Source organism: Ixodes scapularis, unplaced genomic scaffold, assembly GCF_016920785.2.
Source record: "Ixodes scapularis isolate PalLabHiFi unplaced genomic scaffold, ASM1692078v2 PGA_scaffold5__190_contigs__length_132052651, whole genome shotgun sequence".
NCBI classification, from domain to species: Eukaryota; Metazoa; Arthropoda; class Arachnida; order Ixodida; family Ixodidae; genus Ixodes; species Ixodes scapularis.
In genome coordinates, this window is record NW_024609880.1 from 103724223 (window position 1) to 103743321 (window position 19099).

General features: G+C 43.6%; 1 protein-coding gene across 1 annotated transcript; it reads right to left on the bottom strand.

Annotated features, from left to right (window-relative positions):
• Positions 1-6641: 6641 nt before the first annotated feature.
• On the bottom strand, positions 6642-10636 carry LOC115328396. Its single transcript, XM_040213886.1, has 4 exons — positions 10499-10636; positions 7047-7198; positions 6896-6975; positions 6642-6661 (listed from the first exon to the last, which is right to left on the bottom strand). Exons 1-4 carry the CDS (start codon positions 10634-10636, stop codon positions 6642-6644), a joined length of 390 nt encoding a protein of 129 aa, XP_040069820.1.
• Positions 10637-19099: the final 8463 nt, after the last annotated feature.

A 19099-nucleotide genomic window follows, 5' to 3' on the forward strand; every position in this document is an offset into this window, starting at 1 on the left:
AAGATTTAGATCTGCAGTAAACCATTGCATTATTAATTTTATTCCTCAAAAACAGAAAAAGATTAAACGCCAAAACCCATGGATCACGAGGGAAATTTTACACTCAAAACGAAAATTGAAAAGGCTCCGCAAGCACCATTCGCATGATGTTTGTGAGCAGGCTGGTAATCTAAAAAGGAAGATAAAGTCAGCCAAAGAAACGTACTTCACAAAGTCATTACCTGAATTTCTTTTATCTGCCCCCGAAAAGTTCTGGCGTTATCTATCACCGGTGAGAAGCAGCATCACCCAGTTGTGCATTAACGGCGACTCAGTGAGCAACAAGGCAAAAATCGCGATTGAATTTAATCGGTATTTTCAATCTGTGTTTACAAGAGAGTCAGGTAATCACAATACAATCCCATGTAGAGATAACGTAAGCAGTCTTATATCTGAGCAGGGTATACTGTCGTTGTTACGATCACTTGACGCTAAAAAATCACCCGGACCGGACGCTTTACCTAACGCATTTCTCAAAAGGTACGCTGAGTGGGTCGCCAAACACCTATCATGCATATTCACTAGATCAATCCAAGATGCGGTGTTACCGGATGACTGGCTAGTAGCTAGAGTTGTTCCCGTCAAAAAAAGTGGAAAAGGTGACTCGGTTGAAAACTATCGTCCCATTTCTCTGACATGTGCATCCTGTAAATTGTTGGAACATATCGTAAATAAACACCTTGTTTCTTTCCTCGAATCAAAAGGTACAATTAACCCCAGCCAACATGGTTTTCGTGTGGGACTGTCAACAGTGACTCAGTTAATTGAATTTTATCACGAATTATCAACCTATGTAAATGACAGAACCCAGGTGGATGCGGTGTTTATTGATTTATCAAAGGCCTTTGACCGAGTACCTCACCGTAAACTAGTTAAAGTATTAATAGACCTTGAAGTTCCCTCATATATTATCCGCTGGATAAATGCGTATCTCACAAATCGCCAGCAATTCGTGGATGTAAATGGTGCCTTCTCAGGATTGTTAGATGTTCATTCTGGAGTACCCCAAGGGTCGGTTTTGGGCCCTTTACTTTTTTTGATATATGTTAACAGCTTGTTTTTAATTTCAACTAGCGGCCCCATAAAAATAAGAATGTTTGCAGATGACTGCATAATTTACACACCCGTATATTCAGTCGAAGACCAGATAAATTTGAGCAGCACATTATCAGGCATTGCGTCGTGGTGCCAAGATTATAACATGATGATTAATGTTCACAAAACGCAGTACATGCATGTTTCAACTAAAAAAACTGTATTGACATTCAACTATGTTGTTTGTGGCTTCAAGCTGACGAACGTTGAGAGTTATAAATATTTAGGAGTGATTATCGCAAGTGATTTAAAATGGAGCAAACATGTGGAATACATTCGAAAAAGGGCAACTAACAAGCTATGGTTTCTAAAAAGAACGCTAGGCGGAGCTCCTCCCTTGGTTAGACTTTTAGCATATAAAACCATTATTAGGCCTATCCTTGAATATGCGTCTGCGGTCTGGGATCCTTGGCAATGCTGTCTTGTTAAGGAACTCGAAGATGTACAATCACTGGCGGCACGTGTAATCTTTTCGGATTTTAGACGGACCACGTCGGTCACGGGACTCAAAACAAAAGCAAATTTACAGCTTTTAGTAAACAGAAGGGCATGTCAGCGGGTGAAGTTGTTTTTTCAGATATATAATAACCTCCTAAAAATAGATGGCTCAAAATACCTAAAGCCAAGAACATTTCACTCTCAGCGCTTACACCATTCGAAGATGGTAGCACCTATTAATGCTAGAATAAATGCATTCAAACAGTCTTTTTTTGTGCGTACAACTGAATTATGGAATAAACTTCCAAGTGAAATAGTAAATCTTGATTCTTTTTCCATTTTTTCAAATGCCTTAGATGCGGTTTTTGAGTGTTAAAATGTTCTACTTGCTGTGTTTTTGAATTGTATAAGGAGACGATGTTTTGTATTAAGTGATATTGCTTTGTTAGAAGTTAAGCTATTGTTATGGTTGTGTGCGCTAGAAGAAGAGTGTGTGCACACAAGTATTGTTGTTTTAATTTGTATCAGAGACAAATGTGCCAATATTTCTGTATCATCCACTCCTGCTTTGGCCCTAAAAGGGCTGGCAGTATTGATAAATAAAAAAATCTTGGCACGCGATATAAGCAGCAGGGATGTCCTGGTTTTTCGCTGCCGCAACGCAGTCAAACGCAGTCAAACGCGACTGTCTGAACCAGGCTTTAGAGGCGCAATGCCGAATCTTGGTTAGCGCCGAGCGATGGGCGTAAACACATCGGAGGCCACACATCCTCGCCGCTAGGCTCCCTTCTAGGCGACGCAGCCTACCGGCCTGTACCGGGAGCCACGCGCTCCTTTTTTTTGCATTTCATTTTTTTCCCCAATAGCACATGTTTTTTTTCCGTTTTTTTTTTTTTTCTGTTTTAGAGCTTTTTTTTCATTCTATTACTCGCCATCGCTCTAATTGCAACTGCGTTCAATCAGCTTTTGTGAGGCGAGCGTTCGCATTCATTCAAATGCTTGAGCGATACAAATGTAAAATGAATTATTAGAAAGAATAAAAAAACAAGGCACACCTTCAGAACAGAAAAAAAACGAGGCAAAGTGTACAACAGAAATCCTTACGAATATTTCTTCGTATTTATCGGCGAGTACTGGGAATGGTGCTCTTCCTTTTTGAATCGGCAGCCGGTTTATCATAAGCCATACTTTTTCTACTCGTGATGACAAAACAGCATTTATGTATTTATATTAGCTCAATAAAAATTACGTTTTTGCTTTATGGTCTTCATGGCCGTCATAAAGAACGCATTTTGTAGAAATTAATTTTGGAAACGAAATTAAAGTGGAGCAGCCGGTGGTATTTTTAAGCGTGCGTCAAACTACCCACGATCTTTAGCCTTCGCCTTTTCCCCTTGGAGAATCTATTTGTCTAGACCGCGAGGTCTTTGACGAAAGACCACGCAATAACTACAAGATAACCCTATAGTTTTCGTAAAATTCCTGAGCACGTCCAAGCTAACGAAAACAAATTTCTTGTTAAGACTAATATTCACCCCATTAACCTTAAATTACAGTATATCTCGCATTTCACTTTCAATATATTTGTCAGTCCTTAATTTTTAAATAAATATTACGCACTGGGGGCGATGGGGGGTGGGGTATTTTTTTGTAAGTAAAGGGTATTATGATAGGTATTACATGTTTTCTTACCTTTCCCATCTTGTTGATGCGTTGCGCGCAGAACAGCACATGTCTTGTTTGAGTTGATATACAGAAATTTATACAACGGCGGCTGAGGAGCTGGTTAAAATAAAAAGAATAACAATAATTATTAAATAGTGCATCAACCTAATAACTTTGAGTGGAGGTTTAGTCGAAGAAACGAGTAAACTGTATTTGGTTGCTCTGGGCTATTTGAACGCCACTGGAGTACATAAAACTAACAAATACAAATGGTAAACTGTTTATTATACACATTGTTTAGATCTTTAGATTGTGTCTACACTGAATGCTGTGACGCATGGCGTAGTTTAAGAGCGCAGCTTTTAGGCGCCCGTTTCCGGCTTGAGCGGCGTAGCCGCGCGTTGCACGCAACACGCATGCAAAGCTTTTATGCAAAACATTGCATGCAAGCGGCGTAACCGCACGTTGCATGAAAACCGCGCGTTGCATGCAACTTGAGTGTTGCATGCAACGCACATTCAACGTGCGCGCAAGACTTGCATGCAACGCGTTGCATGCAAGCGGCTTAACCGCGCGTTGCATGCAACGACGTAACCGCGCGTCGCATTATGGGTAATTTCCCATGTTGACGTCATGAGGGTTACCCTCGTGAGAGTTACGAGGGCTACTCTCACGAGGGTTACGGGGGTTACCCTCACGAAGATCACGACGGTTACCCTCACGAGGGTCACGAGCGTTACCCTCACGAGGGTTGCGAGGGTTAGTTACCTTCAAAAGGGTTGCCCTCACGAGGGTCACAAGGGTTACTCTCACGAGTGTCACGAGGGTTACCCTCACGCGGGTCACGAGGGTTATGAGAGTTACCCTCACGTAACCCCCCTGAGGTCACGTGACCCCTCCCTGAGGTCACGAGACCCCCCCCCCCCCCTTGAGGTCACGAAACCCCTCCTGAGGTCACGTGAGGTCACGTGACCCCACGTGACCCCAGGGTCACTCGTGACCTCCGGTCACGTGACCTGAGGTCACGAGACCCCCTCCCCCCTGAGGTCACGTGACCTCAGTATCCCTCAGTACCTTTCCATCCTCCTCCTCAAGAGCTGCGCTTTAATCCGGCGTTACTGGGAGTTCTAAACGGCTTTAATTTTTTCTCCTCTTCGTCTATCTAGAAACCTCTCACAGCGGAAAGCTAAAAATTCTAAAGACGGACATTTAATTGTACTCCACTGCCTCGTTTAAGACCGGCAGTTGGTCACAGTAACGCGTACACTAACTGACTTGAATTTGCTTAAGTTAATTTGTGAGGCATACAGTTTTTGAAAACATTTAAATTATGTTTGGCCTTTATGTGAATTGGGCGCGTTTTGCAACATCGACACTCCGCTAGCTCAAGGTACCTCAAGTAGTGCCAAACATATATTTAAACTCTTCCATGAAATTTCTTCATTGAAAGAAAAGAAAAAAATCAACCAATATACACTGTTGCCTGTGACAAAGAAACGTGAAGAGAGAATGACAAAATGTTCTGAAAGTGTGCTTCACAGTGGTCTTATTCTTATAACCTCTTCTACAGTAGCATGTCGTAGTGCTCTGAACGAGAAAATCCTCGAAGGTTAGAATCTATAGTTTGTCTCATCCTACGATGGACTAAAGGCCAAAGCCACGGGCCGCCAAGTCCAGTCACGTTCCACGCTATACTATGACACGCTTAACATTGATTAGGGGGGAGGGGGGGGGGGGACGAATAATGCTCGAATCCAAAAGCGCAGCATCATTTCTATAGCTTCGACGCTGCGAAGAGCCAATACGTCGTGGCTTTCTTTGCGATGTAAAATTGTGGAGTCACTGAGTGCTCTTCGATTCGAACCACTGTCCACCCGTCCCCTTATCAATGATCCGAGACGCAGGTACCGATTCGTGCATCGAAGCAAAATATCGCACAATTTCTAAGTGGCTCGTGATTGGATCTGGCGGTCCGTAGCTTTTGCCTTTAGTTTAGCCTAGGTTGAGACGAAGTATAGGATGAAACGCATTTCGCTTGACACTGTTTACAAGGTTTCCTATCATAATCGGCACTGAATAGATGTGTGCATGCGAAAACTTGAGTTGTCTTTGCCAAAAACGAGATGCAAACTCTTGCCAGTTGATTCAAGTAATATTCACTGGCAGCGTGAAGAACGCAGGGCACGGAGATTCCCGAGCAAATCGTTATCGCACCTCATCCAATCAGATTGCACCGTTAGGCTATAAAAAAAGCCGATCAACGAATCAGGAAGCAGGAAGCGGGCCCATAATGGTATACGACCTGCGTTTTTAAAGCCGCCATATACGAGAACGCACAAAGGGCAAGAACGAAAGAAAACACACTCCATAAACGATCCCTTTATAAAATTTGATAAATCAGTGTCGACTATTCTTTCGTCTCCGCTTACTTCGAGACGCAGCTGAAACGACCCACCTGACTGCTTACCTCGGAATCCACTTTCGCCACGCTTAGAAGACCCCACACCATCCGGTGCCATTCCTGCCTCGGCAACCACGTTGGGTTTCACTGTTGAGCAACGAAAATACCCAAAGTTACAGAAGCCTTTTCACAGACTCAACAGAACCAACCTCAACCGGCACGTACAACGACAAACCTGACTCTACACAACACGATCTTCGTCGCAGCTATGGTTCACAAGGCCCGGTTCTGTTATATGTTGTACCCAGTCATTTACGAACCGACATTCTACGTGTCCTGCATGACGATCCCACGGCTATACTTCGTTTCATCTTCCGTCCAGGCGCAGCCGACGCAACGAGCTAATGGGACAAATCAAATAGCGTCAAAAACGCAAATCATTGGGGATTCTTTGTTTACGATTGGTTACGTAATGATAGAACACGTACAGCAACATGACGAACACCATGATGGTCCATTTTGACGCTGTCTGATTGGTCCCATTAGCTCGTTGCGTCGTTGGCTGCGTCGGGCCTTAAGCTGAAGAGGTCCGGAACTCTAACAACCGGTAGAAGTTGTAATGTGGACAGTCAACAAAATGACGCGTCTTAAGTTTTCTTTCGATCTTATTAGTAGGATAGTCGTAATCTACGTCGTAAGTTCGACGTGGATGCGTAGACCCGCCCTTCATGGCGCGCCAAGGGCAGGAAATCGCGGGCATGGAGAGAAAAACTAACAAAAATGACGTCCCTTGTTCTCCACTAAGCTGGCTGGGGATGTCGACGATGAGGTCACGACGCGCTGGAAAGATAGCAGGCCGCAGAAAGAACCGTCGCATGTCTAGGGAAAATCGCTGCGCCTATTTTTCAAAACAAATGTTTACGGTTACTTCTGCTCCGCTAAAGTGCGATAACTGAATTCACCGGACAAAAAGCTATAGCAGTCAGCTCCTAACTCAATTTTTTTAAAAGTGCTTCAGCTTCCCTTTAGGTTGAAACAAAATTAAATTCAGCTTCGAACCCTTTCATAAAAAAAATAATAAACTCGTTTTGTTGCGAAAAATAAATATAATTCAGAAAGCCTGCTTTGTCTACTGATGCGTCGCTAACCCTTGCTTCGGGAGGTAACAATAAGTTTTTTTAGTAATGCGAAAGCATTAACTGTCCCATTTGGCCTATTGAAATTGAGACAACGTTCACATTGTTTGTGAATACTTACTTGAAAGGTTGAATAGAAGCGCATTATCCTCAGTGTGCGGCCCGGAGGTAAACGGATGAACTGTTATGTTCAAGCTGGATCTAGAATTTCGGAATAAGATATCTATGTCGTGTTTCCATTTTCAAAAATCCTAACAAAAGCTTCCGCTTACATTTCGCTTGAGCCGTTAAAGCGGTGCCGGAGAAGAGCCTGATACGTGCCGTTACGAAGCCCCGACGTAACGTTCACGGATACGCATTCACTTGGAGGTTGTGGGCTATATGTGCGATTCAACATGTGGTACGTGGAATTGCTGCACAGGAACTGCAAATACATATTAGAAGCTCACACACACGTAAAGATATTCTCGCTCACACCATCACGCATCATGCTTGCCAAATTGTTTTTTTTCATGCAGAACATCTTTATGAAAAAGCGTATATCCAACATCTGAGGGAAGCGTGCGTGCGCAGGCGATCTGGTAAAACGTATAATCTGAGACAAGGAAGGAAAAGAAATACACAAAAGAGATGGACAACACACAACGTCTCCGATACAACGTCTCGAAGACATTACGTGTTGGCTCTTGCTTTTACGTGTATTTCTTTGCCCTGCTTGTCTCTCTCGGGTTAAAGTTACTCCATATCCTGTCAAATAGCCATGATGTAGATTTTGAAGGCCCTCAGACCGAACGCTTTTAGAGTATCGGCAAATTAGTTTGTGATCCTGTCTCTGCGCTTGCTCCATACTTGCACTGGTTCGCTGATGCCGAGAAAGGCCTTTGATTGGAAGGCATGTATTGCTTCAGCGTATCAGCTCCTGACTAATAATATTTGTTCATTCCGCGTTAACAGTACATTCAAAGCAATGGGTACCCGTGCGCTCGCTCACGCTCAGGGCAATTCAAAGCTATACTTTCCACATTCTTCACTTTTCTTTAGTGAATATTTGTTGGTGGGTTATTGTCCGTTGGGAGACTATATGCAGTTAGTGTAAAACATTGAAGTTTGGCACTGAGCTGAACAAACAGAGCGCCGTCGGGTAATCAATATCAACTCCTCGACAGCCTTATAGGAAAATATGCGATAATTGTGCTTCTTATTGTTTGCCGCCTCTGTGCCTTCGAGGCAAAGCGCCGACCTACGGATGCACCGAAATGTGGCTAGTTCGAATCCCGACTGCGCTGCCCGCGATCTGACAGAAGCTTATCGCGGAGAAGGCGCCGTGCAAATTAGATTCGGCTGCACGTCAAAAGATTCCCAAGTAGCCGAAATTAATCCTCAGTCTTCAGCTGGGGTTTGCCAGGTGCTCTTCGTTTTTTGGCAAGTGAAACCCGCCGATTTTATTTTATTTGTGTTTGATTGTTCATACATACAGTGGCGAGCAATATGAGCTGGAATGCGCGAGGGGAAACCAAGCAGTACAGCTCATTCTGTCCAGTGGGCAGCGAGCCACGGGGCGGAATGGCAGCGGCGGTGTTCGCATTCGTGGAAACGCGCCCCCGTCCGCGGTATCTCCCTTCTCCACCGCGCTCCTAGCGTGCGCGCCAAGGAGGCGATTGCCGCAGTAACGTTCTCCTATGCGCCTGGGCCGCGAGGGCGAGCGCGTGTCTGATAACATGCACATCGCTCTCAAAAGTGATTGTCGGTATCATCCGCGTGGTGTCGGAGGCGGAGGAGGGAGATATCGTGCGGGGGTGCGTCTATGAATCTGAAGACAGCCGCTGCTGCTTCGGTGCTTGACTCGCTGCCTGCTAGACCGCGTGGGCTCTGCCTGGTCATCGCTGCAGCAGTCCACTTCATATAGCTGGGCACTGGACGTTAATGGGCGGGTATTTTTTTTTAAGAATTAAACACTATGGCTGGGAAATTGATCGATTCATTTAATGACTAATCAATTAATGGTTTAATCGCAATTAATCTTTTTTAATCTTTTAGCCCTTGCAAACATTATCACTGAGTTTAAATTGAGCTTCTAATGTACTTCACAGGAATACATTAGAAGCTCAATCGAAACTCATTTATAATTTTTGTCAGGGAATCGGTGAAATTTTGGCGAACCTAAAGAAATGAGTTCAAAGCTTTCGCTACGCAGACGTGGACGAATACACCTGTATGAAGGGCAAGCTTTGGGAAAACTTGTAGTCTTACGTAAACTATGGAGGCGACATTCCAGACAATCGCAGAATGTTACACGTGTCCCGCCCTCTTCAACGCCCTTCGAGTGTCCGTTTAGCGCAGCACAGACAATCGTGAACAATCAAGAGAGGCCACTCTTGCCGGGGAATATCAACGAGGCTCTTTGCCTTTTGTTACTGAAGTAATGATCTCTGAACGTCAGTGTCTTCGAATTGTTCTGAACTACACATAGAGGTTGATTCGAAATCCAAATTTGACATTGCGCCGTTTGTCACATACTCAACAATGGCACACAATGTTTTGTGCTTTTATTATCTATAAAACATGGAAATGAATGAGACCGGTTAATCTTTTTATTATTGGATTAAAAGGTGGCGCTTTATCGGGTTGAAAGTTTGATTCGACGCCCAGCCCTATTAAACTCTCAGATCATGCCTTTTGTCAGCGCCATATGAATAGAGAAGTAAAAACACCAATCTAGGTGATGTCTCAGTACTGTACGTAATTTCAAGGTTTAGTTTACTTTGGAACAAACTTTTGCCAAATTATGGTTTCTTTTTTTTATTTATGTCATTATGAATAACGCATCAATTCATCACCATTTTTTATTTGATAAAAAAACTTTGGTAAATATTGCAGATTGAGCGAGATTCCCATACAAACATCGTCAAGGATAATAACTCAAGAACCTTTGTTTGAAGCTTCCGGGCCCTGAGTAGAGCTCTCTGCATCTTAACACTGTTTCAACAATTTGAGTCTGCGTGTGTCCGATTGATCTGAAACCGGTTGTGACTGCTCAAAACACAATAAAACTCTTGCACCATCAATCTATCCGGTAGCCCAGGGACATCCACGATCTGCGTAAATATCTAGCAATCTTTAACCAATCACCGTGGGTTTAAAATAATTTTGCCAACGTTACAGGCAATCATTTCGCATCGATAGCGCGTAAATGTAATGTCCCAAAGGCTGCAAAAACCTTCGGTCAGTAGTTGTACGCAGATCGTAAGCGTTCATAGATTTCGGTAGTGTATCTTCTCCCGACGGAAGCGGTCACAAGCATATATGTCTAACACCAGGGCGTTTTAGTAACTGCTAGCATTACTATGTTCGTCTTTCCAGCATGAAATAAAAAAAAATGAATGCCTATTTGTTCAAGCTGAACACAGATTCATAAGCTTTAGATGCATGGCTGAAGAGGAGGAGGCAACTGATCAAAGAAGAGTTCAATAAATTATGAGAAAGACCACCGTTTCTTTCTGATCGTTTTATAGCTATAACAAAGAGGATAATCGTAAACAAAAGAGTCTTCGGAGCGCCACTTTAAATTAGTTATAATTGTAAAACCACATCACTGATATAACATGCCCCTACCTAAAGAAACAAAAATTCTAGTTCTTTCTAATTATGTTTCACAGTCATTCAATGTGGTTACAATACTAGGCCAGAACGCGGTTCTTCGCAAGAAATTCAAACAGTTTCTTACTCCGGTTGCGTGTTGGTGTTCAAAATTGTTCGGATCATCTTCGTAAGGCAGGTCGGTGGGGCTCACAGTGGATGAAAGCCCAAAATGCTGGCTGGTTCCCACGAGGAAGGTTGCTAGTGCAATTGAATAGAGATACATTTTGGTTTTCGAACGAAATTGGTATATCGCCGAGAATCTCAGCCTTTTATACGTTCTTAGAAACCTAAGCTACGTAAAAATGACAGACTAGAAAAAAAAGGAGACGAATAAAAAGAAAGCTAGACAACAGCTTTAATCCACACGGGAACTTTTGTTTTCATAACAATATCGTCAGGGGCACTGCTCGCTAGTGAACGTAGTTGTATTCCCAACGACGCATTAATGAAAACAAAATAATCTAAAAAATGCCTTTAATAAACGGATGTGAACATCCCCGATCCTGGGTTCAAAACGCTCCCACATTATAGCATTTTGTTTTGTACATTTTAAAGAACGTTGTGGCCAAAGGCGATAGTTCGCTGCATTCGGCGGCACGTGGAACGAAAGCGCAGGATGAACACCCCCGCCGTCGCCATTTTAAATGTCACTTTTCCCGTTTTCGACGCGTGTTAGATTTTACACATGCGTGCGTTTTCGTAATCGCGCCACTGTGCAGTGCGCGTTAAAACGACTGTGGTAGTGGCGCACTCAGCTGTTTATAATAACTTTTTTACGGAGGATAGACAATTAATCCTTTTCAGTCTCCCCCTCTGCCTGTTTTGATTAAAATGAGCATCGTGCATTCGCGCATATGTCTGTCCTTACCCCTCCGCGGTTCCAAAGCCATTGGCAGCGCACGTTCTTTTTTGTTTTCGTTTAGAAAAAAAGTGGGGGGGGGGGGGGGGGGAATATTTTAGATAGGACATGTGAGTCAGGCTGCATATTTTTTTTTTAAAATCTCTGTACATATAATATTGATTTATCTCTCATCTCTTTCGTATTTCTCTGCTGTTTAAACCATAAGACGAGATCTTTAAGCGGCAGTCTTTGCGTTGCAGCTATTATTCAAGTCTGCTCGACCTTTTTACATTTGAAGTTGCTTCTGTCCAGTTTTGTCAACGGCTGTCGTTCACAGATTGAATAGAAATTCCTCAGAATGATCGATATAAAATATATATACACACACACATATATATATCGAATTAAACGTTTTCCTATGTGAAAAATCACCTCGACGTGAATCTGCTGAGGTCAACCCTGCTCCCTCACAGCGTTGCTGCGATGAGGTATATTAACATGCTTTCCTAGAATTACTTCTCAGGCCTGGCTGAAATCTGAGCTCAAGTTTGTTGAGCTCACGTTTGTGCGCAAGTGTGGTTTTTAAGCATGACATATGCTCACGGACGGTTATGAAGAAATTCCTGGCAACAAACTAAACACGACTCTAAGGATATTTCCGTCGTAAAACAGAAAATTCTCAGAGTCAGGGCTGAAAACAAAGTAGTGCAAACTAGAAGTCGCATTCAGATCAAAAGTTTTTAGGAAATTAGCTACTGTCTTATAGACAAAAACAAACAGCTGAAACTTCTCAGCTTATTGCTCATGCTATGCGTGTGGTGAGGTATGGCTCAATGTGCGCCCATATTTTATTAAATCATTGGTCAGTCTGAAGATATTGCAGGTTCAGATACTCACTGCTATCATCGTTATACTAATTTCCCATTATTTCCGAATCATCAAGATATCCGCTGTGAAAATGGACAAACCTGCAGATCATTTTGGTGTGTGAAAATTGTGACATTTTTACCGTGCGGGGAAGGTTAATATGTGGGTATTGGACTTGGCGACTGAGTGCTGCGGAAGGACGATCTTCATTGTTTTATTCAAATTCCAAACTGTGAAAATGGACAAAACTGCAGATCATTTTGGTCTGTGAAAATTGTGACATTTTTGCCGTGCAGGGAAGGTTAATATCTGGGTATTGGAATTGGCGACTGAGTACTGCGCAAGGACGATTTTCATTGTTTTATTCAAATTCCAAACATAAAACATGCCGTGAAAGCAATTAGGAATGGCAAGGAAGTCGTAAGGAGAATCGACATCATAAGGTATACAGTAATTGGGAGACTTCCCTGATGTTTGTGAAAGGTCAAAATGGAGATTTGAAGATTTTAATCACTACGTCTAAAATTAATAAAGATAAACTCAAAGCCAACACTCTGTGCCTACATGCGCCGTAACAAATTATGCATTTGTTTTTGTACTTGCTGAAAGATGAAATTGCAAAGCAAGAACTGAAAATGTCTAAGGTTTTTGCAAAGCTGACCTCCACATATCCATGTTGAGGTGTTTCATAAGAGGAAAACGTTAATTCTGGTATATATTCATTTTATGTCGGCCGTCGTATTGAGACTACTAAATCTGGTGAACGTGGGTCATTGTTGTAACATGATGCAAGTTCGAGTGTAAGTACACTGGAGCATGCTAGGGGACTCAAATGCTAGCGACCACGTCAGGTATACCGTTTGTTGATATAATCAGGTTTTAAAAACCGCTAGAATTGAGTCGTTCCATTCTTCGGGAGGAAGAAAATATGACAAACCGAAAAACACAGGCAAGTTGAAAAATACTATATATATATGTATATCATATATTGTATCCCTAAATCTTTTAAAAACACTTTTCAACTGAATTCGACTTCTAGTTTGTCCTAATTTATTTAAATTCTGAGTGTTAGAATTATCTGTTATATACTCCGGAAATCTCTGTGGAGGCGTGTTTAGTCCGCCGCCAGGAAGTCCTTCCTTAGATCTGCCCTAAGGAAGTTTTTGAGATTGCATAAACTTGGTCACAACTCACTTTGCGGGTTTTAATCATCCTATAAATCCAGAAATCAAAACAAAGCACAGCCGATTTCTATATTAAAAAAGAAAAAAAAACAATCACAGACCTAATGCACTGAGGTCATCTCCGCCGATGGAAGGAGCATTGTTCTGGCAGCCAGTACGATATGTGACCAATAAAAAAGTTGACATTTCGTTGAGATTGCAAACGCTGTTATAAAAAAAAATGTGTATGCTTTTTTAGATGATAAAAGCAAATAAGAGTAGTCGAAAAATGTGAATTCTTCGCGGAGATGAAACATAATACTGCACCAATCGTCTCAAAAACGGCGCACAATGGTTTTTGTTTCCTTTTTGTTCTTGTCTTCCGCGGGAGTGACGTGTCCGGTTGTCAGCTCTCGAGCGCGAGCTCGCTGAGTTGAATCGTTGTCCGGGCTGTACGGGCAACGAGCCGTGCGCCATTTTGATATCAGTGCGCGGATCCTTCGCTCGCTAAAGGCTGACAGTGGTCCTGGTTTCGGAACTTGCTGCTTCCATCGTCGGAGATAACCTCAATTTGTTAAAACCTTTGATTGATTTATTAATAGGGAAATCGGCCGGGTATCATTATGATTTAGGCATTTCTAGGATGCTTAGAGCCTGCAGAATGAGTTATCGCCATATTTATACTCCGTTCACCCTTAAGCTGAGACCAGAAGCTCCGCCTTCGGTACGAGCTTTCTGCCCTTGCCAACACAAGTGTGAACGCGCAGGCACGCGCAGCCAAAGGGCTGAAGGCGGAGCTTTTAGTTCAGCTTAAGGCGGCTGTCCCACAGCGGCCATTTTGAACAAGCCATTAGTTGTAACACTAGATGGCGACACTCATCCGCGTGGCCAAAAAACTGGCTCGTGGGAGTGATGTTCCTCCTTTGCTCTTAATTTCCTTCTTTCTGCTGCTCGCCCGTCCACGTTCAGCGCTCAGCGAGTGCTCTCGCTGATGATATGTGGCAGCAAACGTGCCAGTTTTGCTAGCAGTGCACGCTTCGCCCTAAAGCGGAGCCCAGGTAGCTCATCTACCCGAGCGAGAGTGCCGAGCTGGGCATATTTTGTTCTTGATACTGGCTTTAATCCGCGCTGCAGAGTTGGGAAAGCGATATCATGAGGGGACCACAAGCCAGTAGCTATCGTTCTAACTATTCAAGAGTTAGAAACATATTCAATTAATCAGTGAAGAATGTTATGAAATGATAAAGAGCATATGTAAGACATGCCTTGTGAGGATTTCGTGGATTAAAAAGCTTTCGCTCGACATAAACGTTTAAATTCATTTTCGCTGTAAGTCAGAGCGCAGCCGACATAACAATTCAGAGAGGCCAACAAAGCAGAGCCAGAAAACTCTACATCACGGAGCTCGACGTCTTTTAGTGCGTTTGTAGTCAACGATTAAAGCAATCAAGCGCAAACCACGCACCATGGCCTTGCGCTTTTGGTTTGCGTGTTAGTGCTTGTGTCTTTCACTGCATTTTGATATATGATAAAACAAGCAATAGCAGACTCTTTCATCAAAACGGGTGTTCCGAGAAGCGCGTTCTACAACTCAGCATGTTGATGATAGTTTGATTAAACGTGATTACCAATTACCTGACCATATTAATAACCAGTCCAATATTGTTGACATAGTACACCAAAGTGGAAGAATCAGCATGTTCAAAGAAAGAGTAAAAGCGTATTTTTTAGCCCCAGTGACCTAAACTTCAAAATTGTGCCACGAGTGGTTAGCAGATTTCAGTGTTTTTGTTATAGTGCTTTTGATATTTTTAATCAATAATTAAGTCCATTGATAATTTTATGTTGAAAAATGTACAAATGTCTTTCATGTTTCTTTATATATATATTTTGTTTGAATGCAGCAGAGACGGAGGATTTTACGTTAACTCTGACAATGGATGTTAATGATTGTGATCTGAAAATTGTAATTGTGAGTGATTTTTATTTGAAACTTTTGATTATGTTGATATTAATTATTGTGATTACGACGCTTAGCGCATGTCAATTTGATTGTGCTTTGTAGACGCATTTTATGCTCACACATGGTCCTTCACACCGTTGACTGCTGCAAAAAAGGCGTTGATAGCCTCGTCCGAAGTCTTTTAACGCGAACAAATTATTTGCGTATACGAATGCGAAGGCATTCTTATACGTAGCGTATTCTTCCAAAGCCTGGGTAACCTCTGCGGAGGCTACCCAGGCTTGCTCTGCGGCCGGCCGCTGTGCAGAGCCCGGCCATTATCTCCATCTGGCCGGGGCGCTGCGCCATGGAGAGGGCTTCTCTGTGGGGTGGCGCTCCTTGAAACTGTGACGCGCGCCAGCCAACGGGAATTTATCCACCAATTCGCTGCTACAGACTACAGGCTTCGCTCCATGTGACAGGGAAATTAAGGTGCCGTTTGGTGCGGCTCCAAAAGCTCATAACGCCGGTTCGCTTGATGGGACAGTTATTGCTTTCGCATTAAAAATACGGCATGCGAAATCATTGACATTATCCTATCCACTTCATTCAGAAGGTATGTGCGGGTAGCGAACCTGCGGCTTGTAAAAAATGACACTTTTTATTTATTGCGAATAAACATATGGTTTGACTAAGAAACCTTTTGAACGTCATTGAAAACAGCTATATAAGTGAAAATTCGAATAATTTTAGGCGCCTGGTGCGCTAAAGTTACGGAGAAAGAAAAAAAATGAAAAAAAAAAAGAAAAGAAAAGGCAAGCGTGTCAAGCGCACGATTTCCTTGCTATCTCTGGCAGCCTTATCTGGTTGAAATTAGTGGTAGTGCGATTTTTGACATTTCAGAGACTAGGGAACTAGCCGCCTCGGTGGCTCCGAGGCGAGAGCGCCGGCCTACGGATCCCCAGGTGGCGGGTTCGAATCCCGACCGAGGTGCCCGCAATCTGACGGAGGCTTATTGCGGAGAAGGGGCCGTGTAACCGAGCTTTCGGTTGCACGTCAATAGATCCCCAGGTGGTCGAAATTAATCCTCAGTCTTCCGCTGGGGCGTGCCAGATGCCCATCTTAGGTTTGGCTCGTAAAACCCCCAAATTTGACTTTTTTTTTTAGACTAGGCAGTCATGAATCTCATGTCGCTAACGAAACCCGGCCTCGTTATGCTGGCTGAAGAGCTAGGCATAACCGCCTACAAGGCAATGCGCATGCAGGAAATTGTTAAAGCAATATAAAAAATTCGGGGCAGCACACGACGAAATAGAGGAATGCTGGAAGGCGGTATCTCTTCAATTAAGAGAACGTGAAGTTGAGTTGAAGTTTAATTAGTTCCTACTTCACAGACCCGAAGAAAGAGCTGCCCTATCTGAGGTAGCCACACGCTGCGAAAACTTCGACATGAGCGGTATTATGCAGCCATTTTCTGTTGGCAATGACATCAGCTTGTACCTCGTTAACTTCGAAAGGACATGTACAAATGGAGGGTTTGGGAAGGACATTTGGTCGCAACGTCTCTTGACGTTGCTCCCAAACAAAGCTGCAGACGTAATCACACGAATGACTGTCGAAGAGGCGCGTGACTACGACAAGGTGAAACCTCAGCTTAGGCAAAGATATAGTTTGTCCACGGAAGCCTTAAGACTGAAGTTTCGTAAAAAAAGGCGTCAGCAACAGCAAAGGGAGTCGTACTCCGAGTTTGCGTACAAAGCCATGGGCTTTCTAGAGTGATGGCACAAAAGCGCGAACGAGTATGAGGATAAATAGAATGTCATTTAGCTGATTGTATTTGAACAGTTCTACGGAACTCTTTCGGAACCGATGCGCCGGTGGATTCAAGATAAGCTAAATGTGACCACTTTGCAAATGGCAGCTAATCTAGCTGATGAACACTGCTCCCGTAGCGTGAATAGTTCGGAGGAACTGCAAACAAAGCAACCTTCGGGGCCGTACAGAAAGTTTCAAAAAGGCTCGAAGGTACCAAGCTCGACGACCGCGTCAGAAAAGTCAGAGCAGCCCCAAACGGCCAAGAAAGTGGAAGTAAAAAGTTCAAAGTTCGAAGAAAAGCGGCCGTTAATTTACTATAAGTGCCAACAGCCAGGGCATATCGCCGCGGACTGCCGGCGAGGAAGTGAGGTTGTTAATCTGCTAACAGAAAAGAGTGACTTGCTTCTTCCGTACACATACGATATGACTGTGAAGGGCATCAGCTGCGAGACAGCCAAACATTTCACATGTGTATGCGTACGGCAGGCACTCGAACCAGACACGAAGTGCTTGCCTGTAGCGAAAGTCGAAATGGAAGGCGCCTTCGGCTAGTTCCATACCGAAGCCGTTGTTTCCCGTAAGCTCCCTCGGAATATTCCTTACATTTTTTTTTCAACAAGTCACTGCGGGAATAACAAAATACAGGGATGGTGTTAGACGTAAACCCCGTCATGGTGATAACAAGGACGCACACGAAGTGAATGCAGGAGGCTACCATGAATGATGCGGTCGCGGTATCAGAAGAAAATGACTCGAGCGAGACAGCCACCGCCGTTCCGTCCGCGTTTGAACCAGAGCTCGACGATAATGAGACCGCAATTTCGCATTCAAAACGAGAGCTAATAACCACAGTCAGCGAAAGCTTTCAGCTTTTGGTGAAAATTGATAAGCACGTGCTAAGGAAGAAACAGGGAGAAGGTGCATCACTGCAATCTTGCCGGGAAAAAGCTGGATGTCAGCGGAAAGGAAGCAATTCTTTTGTACCGAATGTTCAAGGACAAGCAAGGCCGATCTTTCAAATAGTTGGTAGTGCCGCAGAAGTATCGTACAGCGCTTTTAGGCTTGGTTCACATTGACAGTTGGGCTGGTCATTTAGGAATAAACCAAACCAAGAACAGGTTCCCAAACGACTATACTGGCCGATGTGCTTCAAAGACTCTGAGAACTGGGTACGCTAATGCAATGTTTGCCAAAGGAAGGTCAAGGCACCTCTAGTTTGGGTACCCGTATTTGGTGAACCATTCCGGTGGTTGGTTGTAGACATTGTTGGCCCGTTATCACGAACTGCAGCAGGAAACAAGTACCTGTTGACGCTACTTTGCCCTGCTACAAAGTTCCCGGAAGCAGTCGTTTTACACGGGCTATGCCCTACAGCAGTGGTTAACGCGCTGCTCGGCGTCTTTTCGAGAGTGGGATTTCTATGCGAGATCCAATATGATCAGGGTTCAGTCTTCACCAGTGCGCTGACCAGAACGTTCTTGAAGAAATGTGGCATAGCCCTCTACCACAGCTCCGTGTACCCTCCGCAGAGTGGATGGTACACGGAGCTGTGGAGAAGTTTTACTCGGTAATAAACCGCATTTTGGGTGAGCTTTGTTACGAAAAGAAAACGGATTGGGACACAGTTGTTCCGGCAATGTTTTTTGCATTGCCGGCAATGTTTTTTGCATTGCTCTTTGTCAGCCTCGAGGTCACTGAATTTACTTAGCGGAATTGGTCTACGGGCGCGCAAAAGGATATCCGTTAACATTGTTGAAGGACGGGTGCAGAAAAAAATGTCCCCGGAATAAATGTCCCCGGAAAAAAAAGCCCCGGAAAAAAAGGCCCCGAAAAAAAAAGGCCCCAGATGGAAAGTAGAAAAAAATGTCCCCAAAGGATTTTCTATCTCTGGGTTTTCCTGATCCTCATGTGCTTCGGGCGGTCCGATCATATGTCCTGGGAAAAAAGGCACCGTGTGGCAGGTAGGGGAAAACGGCTCCGAAGGAGGATTAGTGGCAACGAAATTTTACCGTTTGCATTATATCCCCAAATAAGCACCTTCAATACCTATAATAACTT